At 37.9% G+C, this 21,498-nt stretch overlaps 1 protein-coding gene across 1 annotated transcript; it reads right to left on the bottom strand.

Moving 5' to 3' along the window:
- Nucleotides 1–670: 670 nt before the first annotated feature.
- Nucleotides 671–20,467, bottom strand: HSD17B13 (hydroxysteroid 17-beta dehydrogenase 13). The gene is made up of 7 exons (XM_077882820.1): nt 20,092–20,467; nt 16,679–16,786; nt 15,373–15,504; nt 13,515–13,621; nt 11,492–11,629; nt 8,374–8,490; nt 671–1,765 (listed from the first exon to the last, which is right to left on the bottom strand). The coding sequence occupies exons 1-7, from the start codon at nt 20,299–20,301 to the stop codon at nt 1,675–1,677; spliced, it is 903 nt and encodes a 300-aa protein (XP_077738946.1). The 5' UTR covers nt 20,302–20,467; the 3' UTR covers nt 671–1,674.
- Between the last annotated feature and the right edge of the window lie 1,031 nt (nt 20,468–21,498).

Below are 21,498 nucleotides of genomic sequence, written 5' to 3' on the forward strand. Positions count from 1 at the left end.
AAATATGTTACAAAGGAATTGTTAATTATATCATTTAGTATTGTGAGCCCAAGTAGAAGGATAAGTTAAACTCTACTGAAAGAAAAGGCTGTTTGTGATACATTGGTAAGGTAAATAAACAAGTTACAGACAATAATGCATGTTATCAACCTATTATGTAATACATACAATAAAAGAATGCAATATATTTATCATATATATGTTTATATATGCATTAGAAAATGATCAGAAGACTGTGCATTAATAGCTCAACCTCTGGGGAATGGGATTGTGGGGGGTAGGCTCATATTTTCTACTTCACATATTTCTCTTTTGAAGTTTTGTAATCACACTTTTAAGATAACACATTTTAAGGTTCACTTATACATTTCCGGGTTTTTAAGCAAGGAATTAAAATGTCATCATGAACAAAAATGATTGCCAAAGTAGCTAGGAAAAAAAAATCTCAAGACAATAGTATTGTGCTCAGTGCCACACATGGAAAGGATTTAGTAAGTCATTTGATAAACCAACACTCCTACTGTCAAAGAAGCCAAAGTTGAGAGAACCTCAGGACTCCTTATTACCATCCAGATCTTTGCTTCCTGAAGGAGATTCATTGAGGCTCAGCAATTAGAAATCAAGCTCTGTTTCATAAACACAAGAGGTTATTTTTTAAAAGCACAACATATTTATCATTTAAGAAATTTTTATTAATGATTTGTTTTTAATCATTTATTTTTAATAAAAACAAGCAGCAAGTTGATGTGAAAGCAGTCTATGATATAGGAGAAAACCACAAAAACAAGATTAGTCTTGATGTAGCAGGAATCAGATTATTTTTTCTATTAAAAAAAGAGATCACTCTTTTTCATCTATTAGATCCATTGTCTAGTATTAGGTAGACAGCCTAATTCCTTTTTTCTGTGTTAGCTTTCATTTTTAACACTCAAAACTCTCTCAACATCTCTGGTACCAATGATATGTGAAAGCAAAAGCTACAAAGAAAGAGGTTATCATGGGTTTAAAATTGCAGATATTCTGAGATTCAAGAGAGGTTCACCTTTTGTAATGTCATAGTATTTTGAGAGGTTATAAAAAGGGCAGAAAGTCTGGAGGGTCCACTTTTTTGGATATAAGAGCTATACAAAGGACAGAATCAAGAAACTACGGAATACTGCTGCATGGTTTTGGCCTAATGAAAAGGGAGAAGCTAGAGAAAGCTTCCAAATGTTGGATTTCATAGAAGTAACCTCTTTGTCCTTTGGAGCCTAGCTGCCTGCTTAAACATCTCTAACTGTTAGCTCACACCATGTACCTGTTGACAAGGCCTTCGGCCTTCGACCTTCCCTGTGGAATAAATTCTTTTTGTATTTATTCTCAGGGAGGTAGCTTTGTTCTCCTCTAAGCAGAAAGAAAAGAAATAAAATGTCTTAAAGAAAAGTGGCCTTTTGAATATGTTTATGTAACCACAGAAGTTTTAAGAGGCATGGAATGAAAAATGGATGTGACTGTTAAAACTACATTAATATTCTTGAGAAAGGTAATTAGTCTTGTTCATTTGCTGCTAATGTTAAACCAATGTTTTTTAGTATTAACAGTATTGAAAAATGTGAAGTAAAGCTTTGAAGCATTGATCCTAAACTTAGATTTACATCATTAAGGTGCATACATCTCTGGTGGGACATTAATTATTCATTTCATTCTGGTTTTGTGGCCAATCACTGCTTCAAATTGAATGTTCTGTAAATGATTTATAGCTGCCAAGGCACGTTCAGGAAGAAATCTGTATGAAAAAGAAGAAAAATTCTCAATTAAAAATTTTTGACGTGAGAGTTCTTTTTTTCATTGTCAGTTAAAATATTCTGAAGCTATCTGGTTTGCATTTAATCTTCCTGTGTTCTTCCTTTCTTCCTTCACATCTACCTCTATCTCCTTTGTGTATGCATATTGTTTTTTAATACTCATAGTTCAAATACTTTTGACATGTAAAGAAAGCACTGATATGTACCACTCTTCAAATCTTCTAATATCAGTGAAATCTTGTAGGAGATTTTATATGATAAAGATCTGAAACTGAAGGTCTGCACTTATTGCTGAAACTGTCAATGAATCCTAATAGGAAGCATTCATGGAGGGACACCACCAAAACCCATCTATTTTTCCACCTCTCCTTAAAAAATTTACTGAATATCTATCACACACCTTATGATAAGGTAGACAAAGTACTCAAAAACCAGCTAGGCCTGAGCAGCTCATTGTTGAGTTGAGAGGCTAAGAGATGAGAGGCCCTCTTGAAACAATCAATGAGAAATACTAGCCTTCTCTAATTAAAGACTATACCTATGAGGAGGATTAATGTGGGCTGGAATAGTGAAGGAAAACTTCCAAAGTGTTTGAGGATAGGTAAGATTTAATAGGCAGATGAAAGGAAAAGCATATGTGTGAATATAAGGCAAGTGTAACACCTTCTGCAAAGAAAGTCATATTAAAAATCACTTTGGTATCATTGACTAATGCAAGATTTACATCCTTTGATCAGTTAGGGTGGAAGATGGATGAATAAGCCCAAGGGCAGGGAGGTTCTGGCTGGAAGAAAGACAAATATAAAAGAACTTGTAGGGGTCTTTTAACTATCCTCGCAAAGAAACCTCCATGCTAGTAATTGCATCTGCTCACAAAATTGTCTATCACTGTAAAAGGAGTTGTATGAGAAGAAAATTAGCAATAAGTCCCTGTTGCTGAGCAACAAACCATCAGGACAGCTCCACAATCACACCAAAGCTTTTGAGACTCTTGTTTATTGTATAGTGATACCTATTCTTCAACTCTGACAGGATAAGTATGCTGATTATTTTGTTCAGATGCAAATATGCTAGGATTCTGATTTTTTCCAAAATTAATATGACCTGTTTCTAGTCCCAAGAGAGGAGGAATCCCATGAAACTCCTTTCCTATAGTTTCTTAGCACAAGACATTTAGTCAACTCTTGAGATGATGTTGCTATGAGGCTGAGGTTATGCTAACTGAAGTTAGACTATTTAAGCTAAAATGGAAATTTGAAATTAATGCAGCAATGCAGTTTGTCCCTGTTCTTGAATTGTTCTATCCCAAGGTAGCATACTTTATATGGATTTGTTTCAAAATGACCCAAGGGCTTCTGAAGTTAGTATGGTTATCTTCTCATTGACACAATTTCAAGCTATTATGAACTGTTCCTCAGAAGAAAGCTGAGAGATTCAGCCATTAGAAACGACAAATACCCACCATTTGCTTTGACGTGGATGGAACTGGAGGGTATTATGCTGAGTGAAATAAGTCAATCAGAGAAGGACAAACATTAGATGGTCTTATTCATTTGGGGAATATAAAAAATAGTGAAAGGGAATAAAGGGGAAAAGAGAAAAAATGAGTGGGAAATATCAGAAAGGGAGACAGAACATGAAAGGCTCCTAACTCTGGGAAACGAACTAGGGGTGGTAGAAGGGGAGGTGGGCAGGGGTTGGGGGTGACTGGGTACGGGCACTGAGGTGGGCACTTGATGGGATGAGCACTGGGTGTTATTCTATATGTTGGCAAATTGAACACCAATAAAAAATAAATTTATAAAAAAAAACAAAAAACATATTAGTTTTAACATTAAAAAAAAAGAAAGCTGAGAGATTATCTCCGCTGGGTAAATGATTCTCTCTCTCCTTAGCAATTGTTTGAAGTTTTCTTTTCTTTTTTTTTTAAATTAAGTAATCTCTATACCCAATGGGGGCTTGAACTCACAACACTGAGAACAAGAGTTGCATGCTCTACAGACTGACCTAGCTAGTTGCCCCTATTCCTAGAATTCCATGTAAGTTCTGCTTCCTAAACCTTAAAATCTGGGATCCCTGGGTGGCGCAGTGGTTTAGCGCCTGCCTTTGGCCTAGGGCGCGATCCTGGAGACCCAGGATCAAATCCCACGTCGGGCTCCCGGTGCATGGAGCCTGCTTCTCCCTCTGCCTATGTCACTGCCTCTCTCTCTCTCTCTCTCTCTCTCTCTATCATAAATAAATAAAAAATTTTTTAAAAAAACCTTAAAATCTGACTTCTGTGTTTTTTAAAATTTTGTAATGGCAGCGGTTTTCTTGCATTATGTTGTTTTATTCTTATGGTATGCTTAGAAAGGAGTTACTAGGCACCATCCACATTTTATATATGGAAAATCTGAGGCCTCAGAGGTTAAATAACTCATCCATGGTCAAAGAACTAGTAATTGGTAAGGTGGTTTTTAATCTTAGGTAAAGCCTTCATTCTTAATCATTTTATTATATTGTGTTCCTTTAAATACAATCTTTGCTTCAGTTAAAACGTTAAAACGGCCTCCAGCAGAAGCTATATGGAAATCATAGAGATGGTAGAGAATATCATTTAAGTACTGAAAAAGAAACTCTCAACCTAGAATTTTATACTCAATAAACATATCTTTCAAATCTTAAGGCAAAGTAGAGTTTGTTAAATATACACAAAGTGAAAAAATTCACAACCAGCAGAACTTCCCTGAGAAAATGTTGAAGGATACCCTTCAGGCAGAAGAAAAATGATACCAGATGGAAATCTGAATCTACGCAAATGGATAAAGAGCACCAGAAATGTTAACTACATGGATTAAGAATTTACTTTGTAATTTAAATCTCTTTTAAAAGATGTTGGCTGTTTAAACAAAGAAAAACTATGTAGCTTGGGTTTTAAACATATGTAGATGTAAAATGTATGACAATTAGAGCATAAGTCAGAGGAGAGAGATAGAAGTATATTATTATAAGGTTCTTAGATTATGCATGAAATGGTATAATGTCATTTGAGGGTTGACTGTGATAAGTTAAAGACACATACTATGAATCTTAAAGCAATAACTAAAGTAACAAAACAAACAATTACAGCTAGTAAGCCAAAAAAGGAAATAAAATGGAAACTTGAAAATATTCAATCAAACCAAAAGGAGGCAGAAAAAGAGAAAAAAGGAAACAAGAACAAGTGGGATAAATAGAAAACAAATCGCAAACTTTAAACCTAGCTTTAAATCTAACTATGTCAATAATCATTAAAGAGTAAATATCTCCAATTAAAAGGCATAGATTGCTAAATTGGGCTTAAAAAAAAGAACTATATGCTGCCTACAAAAACACATTTCAAATATAAGGAAACAAATAGGTTAAGAGCAAAAGAACAGAACAAGATATATTAAGATTACATTAATCTAAAGAAGCTGAAGTGGCTATATTAGTGTCAGTAGGTCTCATAGCAAAGTATGTTTCCAGGGATAAACAAGATTATTTCCAACATGACAAAATAGTTAATACATCTAAAGGACATACTAATCCTAAGTGCATAAAATCCTAGGCACGTGATAACAGGGCTTCAAAATATGTGAAGCAAAAATGGAAAAAAAAGCAAAGAAAATAGACAAATCCATAATTATAGTTAGAGATTTTGAGACTCCTTTCAATAATTGATAAAACAAATAGTCAGAAAATCATTAAAAACAGAGGATCTGAACAATACAACCAATTTGATCTAAATTGATGTTTATAGAACACTCAACAATACAGAATACTTTACTCATTCTTTTTGGGTGTACATGGGATGCTTACCAAGATAAACCATGTTCCAGGCTTAAACATGTCTCAATAAATTTAAAATATTCAAGTCATACAAAATAATTAAATTGGAAATCAGAAAATCTTTAGAAGATCTCCAAAAAGTTAGAAACTAAAAAATGCATTTCTAAGTAACCCATGATACAAAAGAGAAATTAGCATTTTGAACAGAATATAAATGAAAACCTAATACATCAGAATTTGAGGGAGAGAAATGAAAACAGCACACAGGGGAACTTTATAGCATTAAGTGCCTATACTAGAAAAAAAAAATCAATGAACTCAGTTCCTACATTAACAATCTAGTAAAAGAAGGAAACATTAAATGGAAAATAGCCAGAATAAAAGAAATAATAAATATCAGAAAAGAAATTAGTGAAGTAGAACACACGAAAAGAAATCATAAAAAAGAACATAAACCAAATGCTAGTTCTTTGGAAAAGTCATTAAATTGATAAACCTATAGACAGACTTATGAAAATAAAAAAATAAAAAATACAAATTACCAACATCAGGAAGGAAATATTCTAAAGATATTAAAAGTACAATAAGGGAAGATTATGAATAAATTTATGCCGAATAAATTTATGCCAAATAAATTTGACAACTTAGATGAAATGGACAAATTCCCTGAAGAACCACATTACCAAGAACAAATAAGTAGCCTTAATAGCCCTATAGGCCTTTAAAGATATTAGATTTGTAGTTAAAACTTGCCTATCAAGAAAACAACAGGCCCAGCTGGCTTCATTGATGAATTCTACCAAATGTTTAAAGAAAAAATAATGCCAATCCCATACAAGCTCTCCTGGAAAGAGAAGAGGAGGGGATACTTTCCAACTCATATGAGGTTGATATTATCCTGACACAAAGACATTACAATGCAGGGGTAGTTAATTCTTTAAAATTAATCAGTATAATTCACCATATCAACAAACTGAAATGGAAAGAACATATTATCTTCTTAATATAGTTAAAAGCATTCGATTAAAAACTCTTATCAAAATAGTCCATGTCCATCGAAAGATGAATGCATAAAGAAGATGTGGCTTATGTATACAATGGAATATTACTCAGCCATTAGAAACGACAAATACCCACCATTTGCTTCGACGTGGGTGGAACTGGAGGGTATTATGCTGAGTGAAGTAAGTCAATCGGAGAAGGACAAACATTAGATGGTCTCATTCATTTGGGGAATATAAAAAACAGTGAAAGGGAATAAAGGGGAAAGGAGAAAATGAGTGGGAAATATCAGAAAGGGAGACAGAACATGAGAGACTCCTAACTCTGGGAAACCAACTAGGGGTGGTGGAAGGGGAGGTGGGCGGGGTGAGGGTGGGGGTTACTGGGTGACGGGCACTGATGTGAGCACTTGATGGGATGAGCACTGGGTGTTATTCTATATGTTGGCAAATTGAACACCAATAAAAAATAAATTTATAAAAAAATAGTAGTGGAAGGGAACTCTTAATATGATAAGAAGCATCTATGAAAAAATATCTACAGCTAACATTATACTTAGTTGTGAAATACTGAATATTCTTCTCTTAAGCTTAAGAAGAACACTTGGATGTATGCTGTCACCAATCCTATCTGACATTGCATGGAAAGTTCTAGCCAGTGCAATAAGGTAAGAAAAAAAAAAGCCATACAGATTGAAAAAGAAGTAAAAATGTCTTTATTTGCAGACAATGTGATCTCTGAAATAAACTGTATAAAAAATCTGTTAGAACCTACAAAAAACTACTAGAAATGAGTTTAGCAAGGATGCTAAAAACAAAATCAAAATGCAGAAATCAATCGCATACTAGGGGAAATAGAAAAAAATTTTTGAATGCCATTTGTAATAGCATCAAAAAACATGAAGTAGTTTGGGAGACATCTGATCAAAGATGTGGAAGACTTCTATGCTGAAAACTATAAAATGTTGTGTAGAGATATTAAGAGGAAAAAAAGGAAAGATATTTCATGCTCTTTGTTTTCTTGGACTGGAAGACTCAATAACAGTGATGTCAATTCTCTACCAACTGATGAATAGACTCAATGCAATTTCTATCAAAACTCCAGCAGGCTTAAAATAGACCCTTTAGGGATGCTTGGGTGGCTCAATGGTTGAGCATCTGACTTTGGCTCAGGTTGTGATCCCAGGGTCCTGGGATCGAGTTCTGCATTGGCTCCCTGTAGGGAGGCTGTTCTCCCTCTGCCTATGTTTCTGCCTCTCTCTCTCTCTCTCTGTGTCTCCCATGAATAAATAAATAAAATCTTAAAAAAATAGACTCTTCATTTTTAGCTACATTGTATTCTCTTTAAAGTGTCTTTCCGGGATCCCTGGGTGGCGCAGAGGTTTGGCGCCTGCCTTTGGCCCAGGGCGTGATCCTGGAGACCCGGGATCGAATCCCACATCGGGCTCCCGGTGCATGGAGCCTGCTTCTCCCTCTGCCTGTGTCTCTGCGCCTCTCTCTCTCTCTGTGACTATCATAAATAAATAAAAATTAAAAAAATAAATAAATAAAAATAAAAATAAAGTGTCTTTCCTTCAGTTGGAATAGTCTCTGGCAAAGATTAAACTGAGATTTTAAATATAGTAGAGAAAACGAATCATTATTTTTTTTAGAGATTGAATAAAGCAATAACAGAAAATTCAACTGTTCTCCCCAGGCACGGAGAGTTTCCACAGCAACTTTCACAGCTGAAAGACTCTTCATCATTGTGATAGCATTATTGGTGTTTTAGCATTTTGGATGTCTTGTGCTGTACTTACTTGTCTAGTATTAAATAGATATTGTAATATGATGGAACGAAAATCATCTTCTTATTGGTAAGAATTCCATCTATCAAGCTTCTTGCAACTGTATCTGTCTCCAAAATAGGCCACAGTCTGTGATTAAGAAGAAAAAATTTTGATTCTTTTTGTTGTTGTTGTTTTAATTATCAAAGGCAGTAAAACTAACATCATATCACCAAATTATGATTTAAAAGGTTCCAGGATTCTCTGCACAAATGCCACCTGCTCCAACCACCCCACACATGCCACGGGGATGTTTTGTTATCACAATCTTAAACTTTGACATCCAGAAGGCATGTTTTATGGCTCACTCAGTCAAAACATAAAAGCGGGGGGGGGGGGGAGGGGTGCCTGGGTAGCTCAGTTGGTTAAGCATTTGACTGTTGGTTTTGGCTCAGGTCATGATCTCAGTGTCCAAGGATTGAGCCCTTTGATGGGAGTCTACTTGAGGATTCTCCCTCTCCCTCTGCCCTTCCTCGTGTTTGTGCTTTCTCTTAAATCAATCAATAAATAAATCTTTAAAAATATATCAAAACAGTGGAGAGGAATTAGATGACACAGGTGAAGAGGATACAGGCAAGGAAAAGTAGTGGGTGGGATTATTCATGGCACAGAAAGGAAACATCTGACATCTTTCTTCAGGGCTTGTGGGATACAAGGCTATTACCAAGCATATTTTCTTTCTTCTGGAGTTATCCCATAAAGCTGGATTGTTTTGAAGACATTTAATTCTTGAGGTCCACCTCTGAGTTGCCTATGCTACAATTTAATGAGAGTCCAAGGTGTGCACAGGGAGTATTGCAGTACAACTAGAGGTATGGCCTTGCTTATACTGAAGACTGTGTGCATGAGTTCTTGAGAAGCATTTATACCACAGGCTCAGTGTAGAATGACCATTGGTGCAAGATGACAAGAAATTAAAATGTAAATGGATTGAAAATATTACATCAAAATTAAGATGTCTGGGGGATCCCCGGGTGGCTCAGCGGTTGAGTGCCTGCCTTCAGCCCAGGGTGTGATCCTGGAGACCTGGGATCGAGTCCCACATCGGGCTCCTTGCATGGAGCCTGCTTTTCCCACTGCCTATGTCTCTGTCTCTCTTTCTTTCTGTGTCTCTCATGAATAAATAAAAAATAAAATCTTTTTTTTTCTTTTTTTTTTAATTTTTATTTATTTATGATAGTCACAGAGAGAGAAAGAGAGAGAGGCAGAGAGACATAGGCAGAGGGAGAAGCAGGCTCCATGCACCGGGAGCCCGATGTGGGATTCGATCCGGGGTCTCCAGGATCGCGCCCTGGGCCAAAGGCAGGCGCCAAACTGCTGCGCCACCCAGGGATCCCCTAAAAAATAAAATCTTAAAAAAAAAGATGTCTGGGCATGGGTTGAATGGACAATTAATAAACAGATTGTGTAGACAAGTTAAGTAAGTTAAAACTTCCTTCCGCGACATGTTCTGTGATTTACTGCAGATTATTATGTGATTCAAGTTTCCATGGCGTTGAGTAGCAAGCCAGCAGAGAGGAATACAAATCAATACCTTTTAAAATTATTGGGTTCTGCTTTTCCTTCCTTGAGTTTTTCTTCGTTGTTTTATCAAGCCAGTGTCTGAGCCAAGCCTGACACTAGTATATGAATATTTTAGCCTTTGCCGTGGAGGATCCAGCAATCTGGATCAATCTTCAGCGTTGTCTGTCAGCCCCTAAGGTCACCACCTGGCATCTGCATGACCTGGGATCATATTTGCTTTACTCTTCTCATCTATCATGTCTTCCCCACCCGTGGACCTGGTACTCTTGGCACACACTAAGCCTGAAGACTTACCAAGAGGGTTTTATTAGACCCAATTTGTTGTTTAAGAAAACTGAGCCCAGAGTCTCAACCATACCATAGTATTTACTTAAATATTAGGTACTTGTTAAGTGCCTATTGTCTAGCACTATTAAAAGTTCCACCTCCAGGGTATGACCACAGCTCGCAGCTCCAGAGATCACACAGCTAATCCAGGGTTCAGAGTCAGTAGCTACAATTGAGGCTAAATTTAAAGGAGAATGTGTTAGCTCCTTTGAATGAATACATTTAAGACTAATTCCCCTTTAGTAACAGATTGGCTTCAGAGAAGCAAGCTTAGTGTATTTTGTTAACCTGCAACAGAATATATACTAGAATTGAGGCAAATTTGTGAATACACCTTAATTTAGAGCCCATCTCCTCACCTTTCTGCTTTTTTCCTTCTCCTTTCAGGACCAATTTCTCCTCTCTTATGGTTTCAAATCCTCCCTTACCAGAGACAAAGTTCTCACAGAAAATTCATCTTGACTAAAGGGCTAGGGGCTCAATTTATTGCTGCTCCTAGGAACATTTGCATTTTTATGGAGGACAAGGAGGTAATAGTGATCAAAGGCTGTGATTTAATACATCAATGGTTTCCAAACCTGTCTCCAGACTTACCTGGTAGGTATGCTTGTAAAGCAAAGAAAAGCAAAACAAAACACCTCATTCTTGAAGCTCATCTCAAGCCTACTCAATCAGAATCTCTAAGGAAGACCCAAAGAACATTTATTTTTTATGGAAGCACAGGTGGTGGATGATTTTTAGGACCGGACAAGTTTGAAAAATGTTGGAGTACTTCATGCTAGCACCATGGAAGATGGAAAAGGGGCATATACTTGTATCTTTCCATACTCTGAGGGGAGTATCTGAATGGAAGAGGGGGATGTTATGTAACATTCATTTTTGGGGTGGGGTTTCTAGGAGAGGGCACTCTTGCCATCCCTGTAAACACACCTCTCCAACCTGTCCCACCCCCCTCATTCCCTCTCTGCACCTGAGTGTGTTGAACCTTTCATCTGGACACAAATAAACACCCAATTGCTTAACTTGTTGGCAGCCAGTCACTCCTGCTAGTCATCAATGCATTTCCCCCCTTTGTTCATCTAATTTCAAAGTGAAAATTTAAAGGCAGTACACCATTAAGAAATATTTTTTCCCTTTTTCATTTTTTCCCTATTTTCTCAGTTGATCCACCTAAGAATTTCTTGTACAGATTTCCTATCAATTTCTCACATCATATTTTCAAACTTGCCTTTGACCTCACCTTGTGCTTGGGTTTTTGGTGAACCCGGTGTTCACAAAAACTGGGCAGAGACACGAGGTTTTGATCCCAGTTATTCCCAAGGTTTGCAGTTCTAATGTCAGAGCTCTGTGGAAGCCAACAGCAGCAAATTTGCTGGAACTATAAGAGAATACCCACCATCATTATGAGCTTTCTGTAAGAAGGCCATGTCAATTTGGTTTGAGAATAAGTAGAAGCCAACTTCCCAAATCTTCCACTTGGTCATCAATTTTCATTTACATTTTCTTACATGATTTTACAGAATTCTGAATGTACAAATTTCTTACTTAGCAATGATAGCAATAGAACAAAGCCTAGTAATGTGTATTAACTGGCTTACTGCTAACCCCCCACCCCCCGGGGAAAGTTTTCCATTCCATCTTTAAACTGTTTTCTAATCAGTTTTAATCATTTTTATTTGGAAAAATATGAATCAGGAAAAACATATTTAGAAAAACTACTAACTAATATCTACACTGAAACTTCTGTGGGTCTCTACACATTTTCCCGGTGAGTTCCTAGTTTCTCTCTTGATCGTGAAGGCTGCTCTGGCTTTTTTTTTTTTTTTAATTTACTTATGATAGTCACACACAGAGAGAGAGAGAGAGAGAGAGAGAGAGAGGCAGAGACACAGGCAGAGGGAGAAGCAGGCTCCATGCACCGGGAGCCTGACGTGGGATTCCATCCCGGGTCTCCAGGATCGCGCCCTGGGCCAAAGGCAGGCACCAAACGGCTGCACCACCCAGGGATCCCTGCTCTGGCTTCTTAATTTCATTGTGAAAATCTGGAGTAAAAACACTTCAGGCAGTGTGTGTGTGTGCCTGTGTGTGTAGCCTTCAGCATATCACTTTATCTTCTTTGATTTTCTGATTTTTAAATGCAGGTAATAAAATATAGGCTGTCTTGAGGATTAAATTGTATAGCATATGCCTTATAACTTTATTACCTATAAGAATCTATATAAATGTTCACTTTATTTTTGACCCAGGTGACAATAAGAACAGTAAAATTAAAGGCCAGCTGCTTTCTTAAGGGAGAAAAGTATTACATTGGGTTTCCAGATTTCTAAACATTAAAATAGCAAATGTTTAATCTGTGAAATTCTTGTGTTTTAACATGGTAGAGGTAGCGTGAAACCACCATATTTGTGCAATGACTCCATAACTGACATTGAAATTTGTATTTGTGACTACATTCTGTGTCAGAAGTAATTTTATCCATGACTCAGTTTAACCTTGAAAATGATGTAGAAGTACCTAATGGATCAATTAATTACCTACATCCACATCCTCCCACTGATACTCATGTGTTGGCTGTTACAAAAAGAACTGGACCAAAGGTTAGCAAACTAAATTTTTCTGAGGTTGATATGAAGCAAAAGTAAGAAACGAGATGCCATGGAAGGAGTTTATAAGGAAAAGATATTTTACAAATAGTGTATCCTTAGGGCCTCCCAACCTCTTCTCCTGTGTCCTTGGTAGATCATGGAGTGTACTATCTGCATCTTGCAATCAGGTAGAGGCTTTCTGTCTGTCTGTCTGTCTCTCTCTCATACACATACAATCTTTCACGGCACAAGCACACTGGGAAATATTTTGATCTAGGGCTCACTCTGGTTAGCTTATCTTGGGCATGCAGGTGATGGCATATATTTATGTTCATTTGGACTTCTGTATGTTTTACTTCTTAGTCTGCGGTTCCCTGTTTCTTTTATCAACATGTACTCATTCCAGGATACAAAGGAAACACACTTGGCATTACATTTTATTGCTTTACAGAGGAGTTTTCAGAAATCTAAACATATTTTACACAATTACACCAGTTTCATTGTTTTAGGAGAAGTCATTTTTAAAAGTTTATTCTAGACTATGTAAATAACCCTGCTACAAGGATTGGAATATAAGGTTTAATAAACCCTTAAAAGATTATACATAGATATTATAAATTAACATTGATATCTATCTATCCATCTATCTATATATAAATTCTGGAAAAGAATACTTACCAATATGGAATAAGATAAGGAATCACTCCATGGCCACACACTGAAGCCACTGTGACAATGTGGCCATGATTTCTCTTTATCATGGATGGAAGAAGTGCTTTTGTGATCTTAAAGATCATTGCAGAAAGAAAAAAAAAAAAAAGCAATGGCACAGGTGTTAGGGTTCTAAATTAGATAGTTTTAAGAAAAAAACAGTATTTGAAACAACTTTTACAATAAAATGAAATACGTGTCAAGATTCCATGATTACTTCTATATAAATGACAGAAATGAAAAAGAATGAAATGTATTTGTTTAAGCCAGCATTGAAGGCTGTGCACTAAATATCACATGCTAAGAACTCATCTTAATATTTCCCCTTCTTCCCAGGGCATCTGAGTAGCTTGGTCAATTAAGTGTCCAACTCTTGATTTTGGCCCAGGTCATGATCTCAGGGTCCTGGGATTGAGCTCCACATTGCATTCTGCACTCAGTGCAGAGTCTGCTTGAGATTCTTTCTCTCCCTCTGCCTCTCCCCCTGCTTGCACTCCTGCATGTGTGCATGCACTTACTCATGCTCTCAATCAATCAATCATCAATCTTAAAAATTCCCCTATCTTGCCTTCAGAAGCAATCAAGTAGCTCTCTTATGGATATATCATCTGAATAATAGTATCATGGGAAAAATGCAGTGTCTTTAGAACTGAAAAGATTCCCTATGGTAATCTGGTATCACATAAATTTTTTTGGTTGAGGGCTTTATCATTCTAATGAGAAGAATTGAAATCTTGTGAAACTATATCAAGTTAAGTAGAAAAAGCTGAGTATTGTCCTGATCCATAATCATTATCCATCATGATTAGATTTAGTATTTCCCTATTTGTAGCATTGTGTATTATATATTGATAATTGAAACAAAAAGTCTTCCTTTATCTCCAAAAAGCTTTTATTGTTTTGTGAGAAATATCAATTATTTTATGAGAATTTTATAAATATGCCCTATGGACCCTATGCAAATTCACAGAGTCAAAACTGCCAAACCAAGTCATTTCCAAATTTCTGACCCATAGAAACTCTGAGAGGAAAACAATCATTTATTGTTGTTTTAGGCCACTAAAATTTCATGTAATTTGTTAAGCAGCTATAGATAACTAGCCTGGGAGGTCTTTATGTAGTTTGGTGGGCATAATAATCAATCCTTATTAGCATGTGTGTGGGGGTTGAGGCAGATGAGGGGAGACATCTCTTTTCCTTCTCTTCCAGAATCTAGGTTTGCTCTAGGTTCTACACTTAATATTGAGACACTGGAAGATTAATGCATATAAATTCTTTCTAGAAAATCATATTTCAGTCTTATGATAACCAATTATAAGAGGTCTGTAGAAAAAAAAAAGAGGTCTGTAGAGCTATATACCTAAGTTCTGGCATGGATCTAGTGCTTGTCTCATGTCTGAGTCTCATGCAGAGAAGTTCACAACCCCTATATACATCCAAGTAGTGATTTATGTTGTCCTTTCAGTTCTAAAAGTCCATGGTATGAGGTCACAAGTGAATGTATACTGTATATATTTCCTCCAAAGCACTGAAAAGATGTGTACTGACAACCCTTAGAAAAGCTCCACAGATATATTAAGCACTTGGTCCATCCATGCAATGTTTTGTGTGAGATTCTGGTAGATAAGACAGACCCATTAGCCTACATTCTCAAGAGTTGTGTCCTTCAAATCTTGTGCCCTTCTGTCAGAGACTCTTCCACTCAAATTAATTTGGTGATTCTTGATGTAAGGCAAATATAAAGGTGTGAACTTAATTACAAACTTCATGTACCTTAAGAGCAGGTGTGAGATATGCCCAAACCAGAAATGTTTCTCACACTCACCCAAAAATGTCCTAGGATGTTGATCTCAAAGGTTTTGGTAATCTCTTCATCCTTGGTACTAAGAAGGTCAGCTGGATATACTGTCCCAGCATTATTCACCAGGATGGTTACATCTCCCACTTCTTTCTTCACCTTTGAAAATGAAAAAAAAAAAAATTCACTGGATGCATTATAGAAACTCCAAGTTTTGCAGCTGATGTTATCCAGGGATTAGATTCTTTATTCCACTTGGTGAGATCTCTCAGAGTTCAGGCAGGAAAGAACTTTAGCCCAAAAAGTGGATGCAAAGGAAACAGTATCATAAAGCTAGGAGAAACAAATTTTTTTTAACATATGAATTTTCATACTGTGTAAATCATAGATTTTTAAAACTTGTCTATTAAGTGAAATTAATATTTTTGTTGATTAAATGATACTGCAGTTCTGACCAAATATATTTATAGTACTGAGTAATCTTGGTTCTACCACCTACTAGCCATAGGACCATGGACTGACCCCTCTGAACCCAGTTTGCTTATCTGTCAAATGAGGTCAATAGCATTATAGAGGTTAAAAGATACCGTTTTTCAGAGTGCTTGGTTCATTGGATTCGACATCTACTCTTTTGAAAATTGTTACAGGGCAGCCCGGGTGGTTCAGTGGTTTAGCACCGCCTTGAGCCCAAGGTGTGATCCTGGAGACCCGGGATGAGCCTCAGGTCTGGCTCCCTGCATGGAGCCTGCTTCTCCCTCTGCCTGTGTCTCTGCCTCTCTCTATTGTCTCATGAATAAATAAATAAAATCTTTTTTTAAAAAAGGAATTACTGCAAAAGTTATAGTACTAAAATAAAACCCAGGGCACCTGAGTGGCTCAGTGGTTGAGCATCTGCCTTTGGCTCAGGTTGTGATGCTGGGGTTCTGGGATCGAGTCCCACGTCCAGCTCCCCATGGGGAGCCTGCTACTTCCTCTGCCTGTGTCCCTGCCTCTCTCTGTGTGTCTGTCATAAATAAATAAATAAAATCTTAAGAAAAAATGAAGCTAGAAAGTGACACTTTCCCCTGGTGATAGATCTCTTCCCTGTCACCCTGTACCACTCCCAAAAGTTCTGATCAGAAAGAAATTGACTGATAATATGAAACAATAAGAATCAGCAGAGTGGAATGGGTTTTATGCATGGAAAAAAACAGATGTTCTTCCTTCTTCAGACAAGTTCCCCAGTTAGCAGAGGCCAAAATCGAATCTAAAGCAGGGAGCCATAAAGAACCTTTACATTTTCCATGTAAACGACACAAAATCCTTTGAAGAAATATGTCTCCTGAGGTCTCACCTGCTTTACGGAGTTATAAATGTCTTCGCGGTTACCGCAGTCCACCACAAATGTATGCACAGTGGCTCCCAGTTTTCTGCATTCGGCTGCCGTTTCCTCGACACCGTGCTGTGATTGGAAAGACCAGATGCAGAAAGATGTAGGTCAGTTAGGGGACAAGAGCAGGGAGAAAGAACTGGAGAAGAAATTTCTTGAAAGATTAGAATTCATGTCCAAAATGCCCTCCTTCTTTTTAAAAAAAGATCTTATTTATTCATGACACACACACACACACACACACACACACACACACACACACACACGAGAGAGAGAGAGAACCAGGCTCCATGCAGGACTCGATCCCGGGTCTCCAGGATCACGCCGTGGGCTGAAGGCAGCGCTAAACCGCTGAGCCCCCCCTGCGGCCCTGCCCTCCTTATTCTATGAGAAAGTTTCGTGAAAGACACCGCTCGACCAGTTTGCAGAGATTACATCTGGCTTTTCTGCCAGCGAGTGCTCCCATCAGCCTTGTTTGGCAACAGCCATTCTGCATCAAAGCAGGAAAAAAAAAAAAACCCAAAAAACCTTATTTTCCCAGCTTTTTATCTTGGGTTAGAGGTTCCTTAGGAGGCAGTTTTTATTTATTTATTTATTTATTTATTTATTTATTTATTTATTTATTTATTCATTCATTCATTCATTCATTCATTCATTCATTTATTTGAAGCAGGCTACTCTCACAGCTCGAGGAACATGCTTGAAAGATGTTGCTCCTTGCGGGGTCATGATTGGAGATGTCTGAGTACACAGAAGAAAAGAAAATTCAGTTTTTCATTTAACACACACTGGCTGAACACCAACCATGTAACAGGCAGTAAAGCACCAGGTAGCAATTCTAAACTAGAGGTAATTTTAAACTAGATGCCTCCGCCTGACATAGTTTTCTCCACGAGTCTGATTTAACCCTCTAGGAGAGAAGGAGAAGGAGGGATCCTTATTCGATGGAAGACTTTCAGGGGGAGACAGAGCTACTACTCTTCCCAGGTGATCTTCAGTGCAAGTCTTGCGGAGTGAACACCCCGGAGGGCTGCTGGGTAGAGTCTCATCTGTGTAACAACTTTGCATATGTGATAACTTTGCAGTAACTTTGTAACAACTCCAGGACATGGAGATAGAGAAACTTACTTTCAGCCTAAACTTTAAAGACCTTTTTCCTAAGATAAAATTGTCCTGAGGTTTCTGGGAGCTGAGAATTCTTTTCCAGTTTTGACCTCTGCTGGTTTTGTGGAGATTATAAGATTTTAGACTGTGTTTTTTCCTCTCTCGATTTATAGACTCTTCTCTGTGATGAACAGGCAAGACACCGGAAAGCCCTTTTCTCACACTGGGATGTGGGTAGTGTGGCTGTTGCTTGGGGCTGTCTCTGAATGAGTGGCAGGTGGGTTCCCTTAGGGAGCGCTGCCTCCCTTGGGTCCTTCTTATTCCACTACCTCAAGAGAAGTTCTGGAGCAGCAGCCTGAAATCCTGTATGGAAATTAGGGCACGTAGTCACAGAGTCAGTGTCGCCTTATCATATAGCTTTTTGGGGGTTGCAAAGGAGTAGAGAGGGAGGACAGGAGGTCTTTTTTTTTTTTTTTTTTTTGACAGGAGGTCTTTCACCAATTTAGGCTTCAGTTGGAGCTTGCTCATTACCAGATTACAAGAACCACTGTGCCTTCTTTTCTGTTTAGATTCAAGGTCAGTAGAGAGCATTAGTAACCAAAGCTTTCGTCAGATGCTTGCATTGAAGAGTTAAAAATCTGTCAGTCTTTAGGGTACCTGGGTGGCTCCGTTGGTTAAGAGTCTGGCTGGGGTCACCATCTCAGGGTCCTGGGAGTGGCCCCTCCTCCAGGTCCCCGCTCAATGGGGAGTCTGCTTCTCCCTCTCTCTTTACCCCTCCCCTCACTTGCACTCTCTCTCTCTCTCAAATAAATAAAATCTTAACAAAAAAAAAAAGTCAGTCTTACAACCGAGCTACAGAATTGCAAAATGTAATGCCGTGTCTCTGCAAGCAAAATACTTGCTTTAGCTTCAACTCTAGTTTGCATTGTCTACTCCACATTTCAGAGCCTAAAGCAACAGTTTAGATTGAATGAGGGCAAACTGCTAACGTGATTCATTAGGAAGACAGAAGAAGCAGCCATAACAAAAAGGGAGTTAGCACCTTCCACAGGTAAAGGAGATCTGACTTATATTTGTAGCCTTGCAATGAATCATTTAATGCCTTTTTAAAAAAAGATCTTATTTATTTATTCATGAGACACACAGAGAGAGAAGCAGAGACACAGGCAGAGGGAGAAGCAGGCTCTTTGCAGTGATCCTGATGCGGGATTCAATCCTAGGACCCCTCGATCCCAGGGTCATGACCTGAGCCGAATGACCCCGTACAACTCCGAGATCCGCCACACAACCCCAAGATCAAGTCACACGCTCTACCGACTGAATCAGCCAAGCAACATTTTTGAAGGTTTTAAGAAATGGGAGCCAACCAGACATGACAGCAAAGAAAATAGAATACTAGCAATAGCAATATAATGGCAATTAAGATCTCACTGTGATTTGTGGAAAATGATTCTTAAAAAAACTGCCGTTTTTCCAATCTTAAAATCCTGTAACATTTTTCTGTGCATAATTTCATGGCTTTATCATGATGCATAAGTTTAGGGAAAATGATACAAAATTTCAGTTATTTCAGTTTTATTTTGAGTAGCTGATACAGTGTTTACAAACAACAGTACAAGAAAAATATGAGCACTCAAGAGAAAGCCTGATCCACTGCCTGTGGGTTTTATTTAATATGAATAGTGTTTAGTATTGCTGGGCATTGTTCCAAGCCCTTCAAATACTCACTTGCTTAATCCTCTTGCCCAGAAGTCCACAAACTTCTTCTGTAAGTTGCCAGAGAGTAAATATTGTGGGATTGTGTGGATGTAAAGGAAAGGAGGCACTAAAAACGTTCTCTCTTATATTCCTCTTTGTTTCTTTATTTGTTTTTTGCTTTGACAACCTTTTAAAAGTGTAAAGAACATTCCTAGCTATACAGCTTGCTCAGGGACCAGGTTTGGCCCATTAACTGTAGTTTGCTGAGCCCTGTTCTTGCCCATCCTATGAGGTATTATTTCCATTTCAAAGATAACAGAACTGGAAGCTTGAAAGTAGCCTGGCTCCAAGTCTGTGTTATCAACCTGTATATCACGGCATTAAAAAAAAAGTTACTGCTTAATTCTTCCTTGTGTCTCTTTTGTCAAACCATCCCAATGCATATGTGGAAGGCACCGGAGAACTTATTAAACATTGATAAAGAAAAACACAAAAGTAGCAGATGCTAAGTCACATAGTTTTTAAAACATATGTCTTACTTGTGATTTTAAAAGATGAGCAAATGAATGCATTACCTTATTAATATCCCACAAAACCAGTCTGCTCTTCTGTTTTGCAAATTCGTAGGCAGTCCACCTGCCTATTCCATGCCCCGCTCCTGTAATGAGAACGATCTCTCCAGCCACAGACTTTCTCTTTCGGGGAAAGAAAACCTTCACCAATGCCTCCAAGTAGGAGTAGATGATGGTGAGCAGAAGTAGGAGGAGATCCAAGATAATATTCATGGCTCTGCGGCTCTGCTCCGTACTCTGAGTCTCTTCTGGCTCAGACCTTGTGTAACCTCAGCAGAGAAGCACCCTATGCAGAGACCCAGGGGAGAGCTGTGCTCCAAGTGTTGATGGGGCTGACAGAAGTAAGCTAGATTTGCCTCAGATTTTGTCCACGTATTCTAATAGGTTGGAAACACCTGAGTTTGGAAGTGATGCAATTGCTACTAAAAGCTTGGCACAGGGACAGACGAGTCATGGAGAAAGTGCTCTCTGGACTTGTTTACTGGGAAGCAGTTTTGTGCTGTGTTGCACAATGAAATTTCACCTCTAGAGATAATTCTAGAGACAGTGCATCAGCTAATGGTCTTTTGGTAGTCTCCTGGTATCTTTCTGTAAACAAGTGTATTGTTTTTAATTGAAGGAAAAGAAGAGAGCAGAGATAATACATTCAGGAGACTTCAATAAAGTATGGGCCAATCAGCCTTAGTGCGATTCATTTATTCATGAAAGCTCAGCATCAATATTTCAGTTAACTAATTATTTTACATGAGATAGTCATTTCCCTGAAAACCTTTTAAGTTTGGGAGAGATTGGAGGTTATATAAAGCAATCAGGAAATACTCTGATACCATGGGAATGGGCATTAGATCAGGAGCCAACTCTCCACTCTCCAAAGTGGTGCGACTTCTAACACCCCAAAAATAGAAATAACTCAAGTGTCCATGAACGGATGAATGGATAAACAAAATGTAATATATGCAGACAATGCAATAGTATTATTTTTAAAGATTTTTTAAAAAATTTATTTCTTCATGAGAGATGCAGAGAGAGAGAGAGGCAGAGACACAGGCAGAGGGAGAAGCAGGCTCCATGCAGGGAGCCCCATGTGGGATTCGATCCCAGATCTCCAGGATCACACCCTGGGCCGAAGGCGGCACTAAATCCCTGAGCCACTGGGGCTGCCCATAGTATTCTTTAAAAAAAAAAAAAATGAATGCAATTCTGATACATGCTACAACATGCATGGACCCTAAGAACATTAGGTGAAATGAAAGACACAAAAGGACAGGACTCCCTGCGCATGACCTAGATTAGTCAAATACATAGGGACAGGGAGTGGATTGTTGGTTATTAGGAAATATCACTATTTCTTTGGAGACCAAGAAATGAGAAATTATAGGATTTATGTGTATTGCAATAGCCCACTGTTTG

The sequence above is a fragment of the Canis aureus genome, chromosome 33 (assembly GCF_053574225.1).
Source record: "Canis aureus isolate CA01 chromosome 33, VMU_Caureus_v.1.0, whole genome shotgun sequence".
NCBI lineage: Eukaryota > Metazoa > Chordata > Mammalia > Carnivora > Canidae > Canis > Canis aureus.

Coding starts and splice junctions, on each gene's coding strand:
- HSD17B13 (XM_077882820.1), bottom strand. CDS start 20,301: ATGAATATTATCTTGGATCTCCTCCTACTTCTGCTCACCATCATCTAC. Junction 13,622..15,372: donor ACATCCTAGGACATTTTTGG/GTGAGTGTGAGA, acceptor ATGATCTTTAAG/ATCACAAAAGCACTTCTTCC. Junction 11,630..13,514: donor CCTTATCTTATTCCATATTG/GTAAGTATTCTT, acceptor ATTCTCTTATAG/TTCCAGCAAATTTGCTGCTG.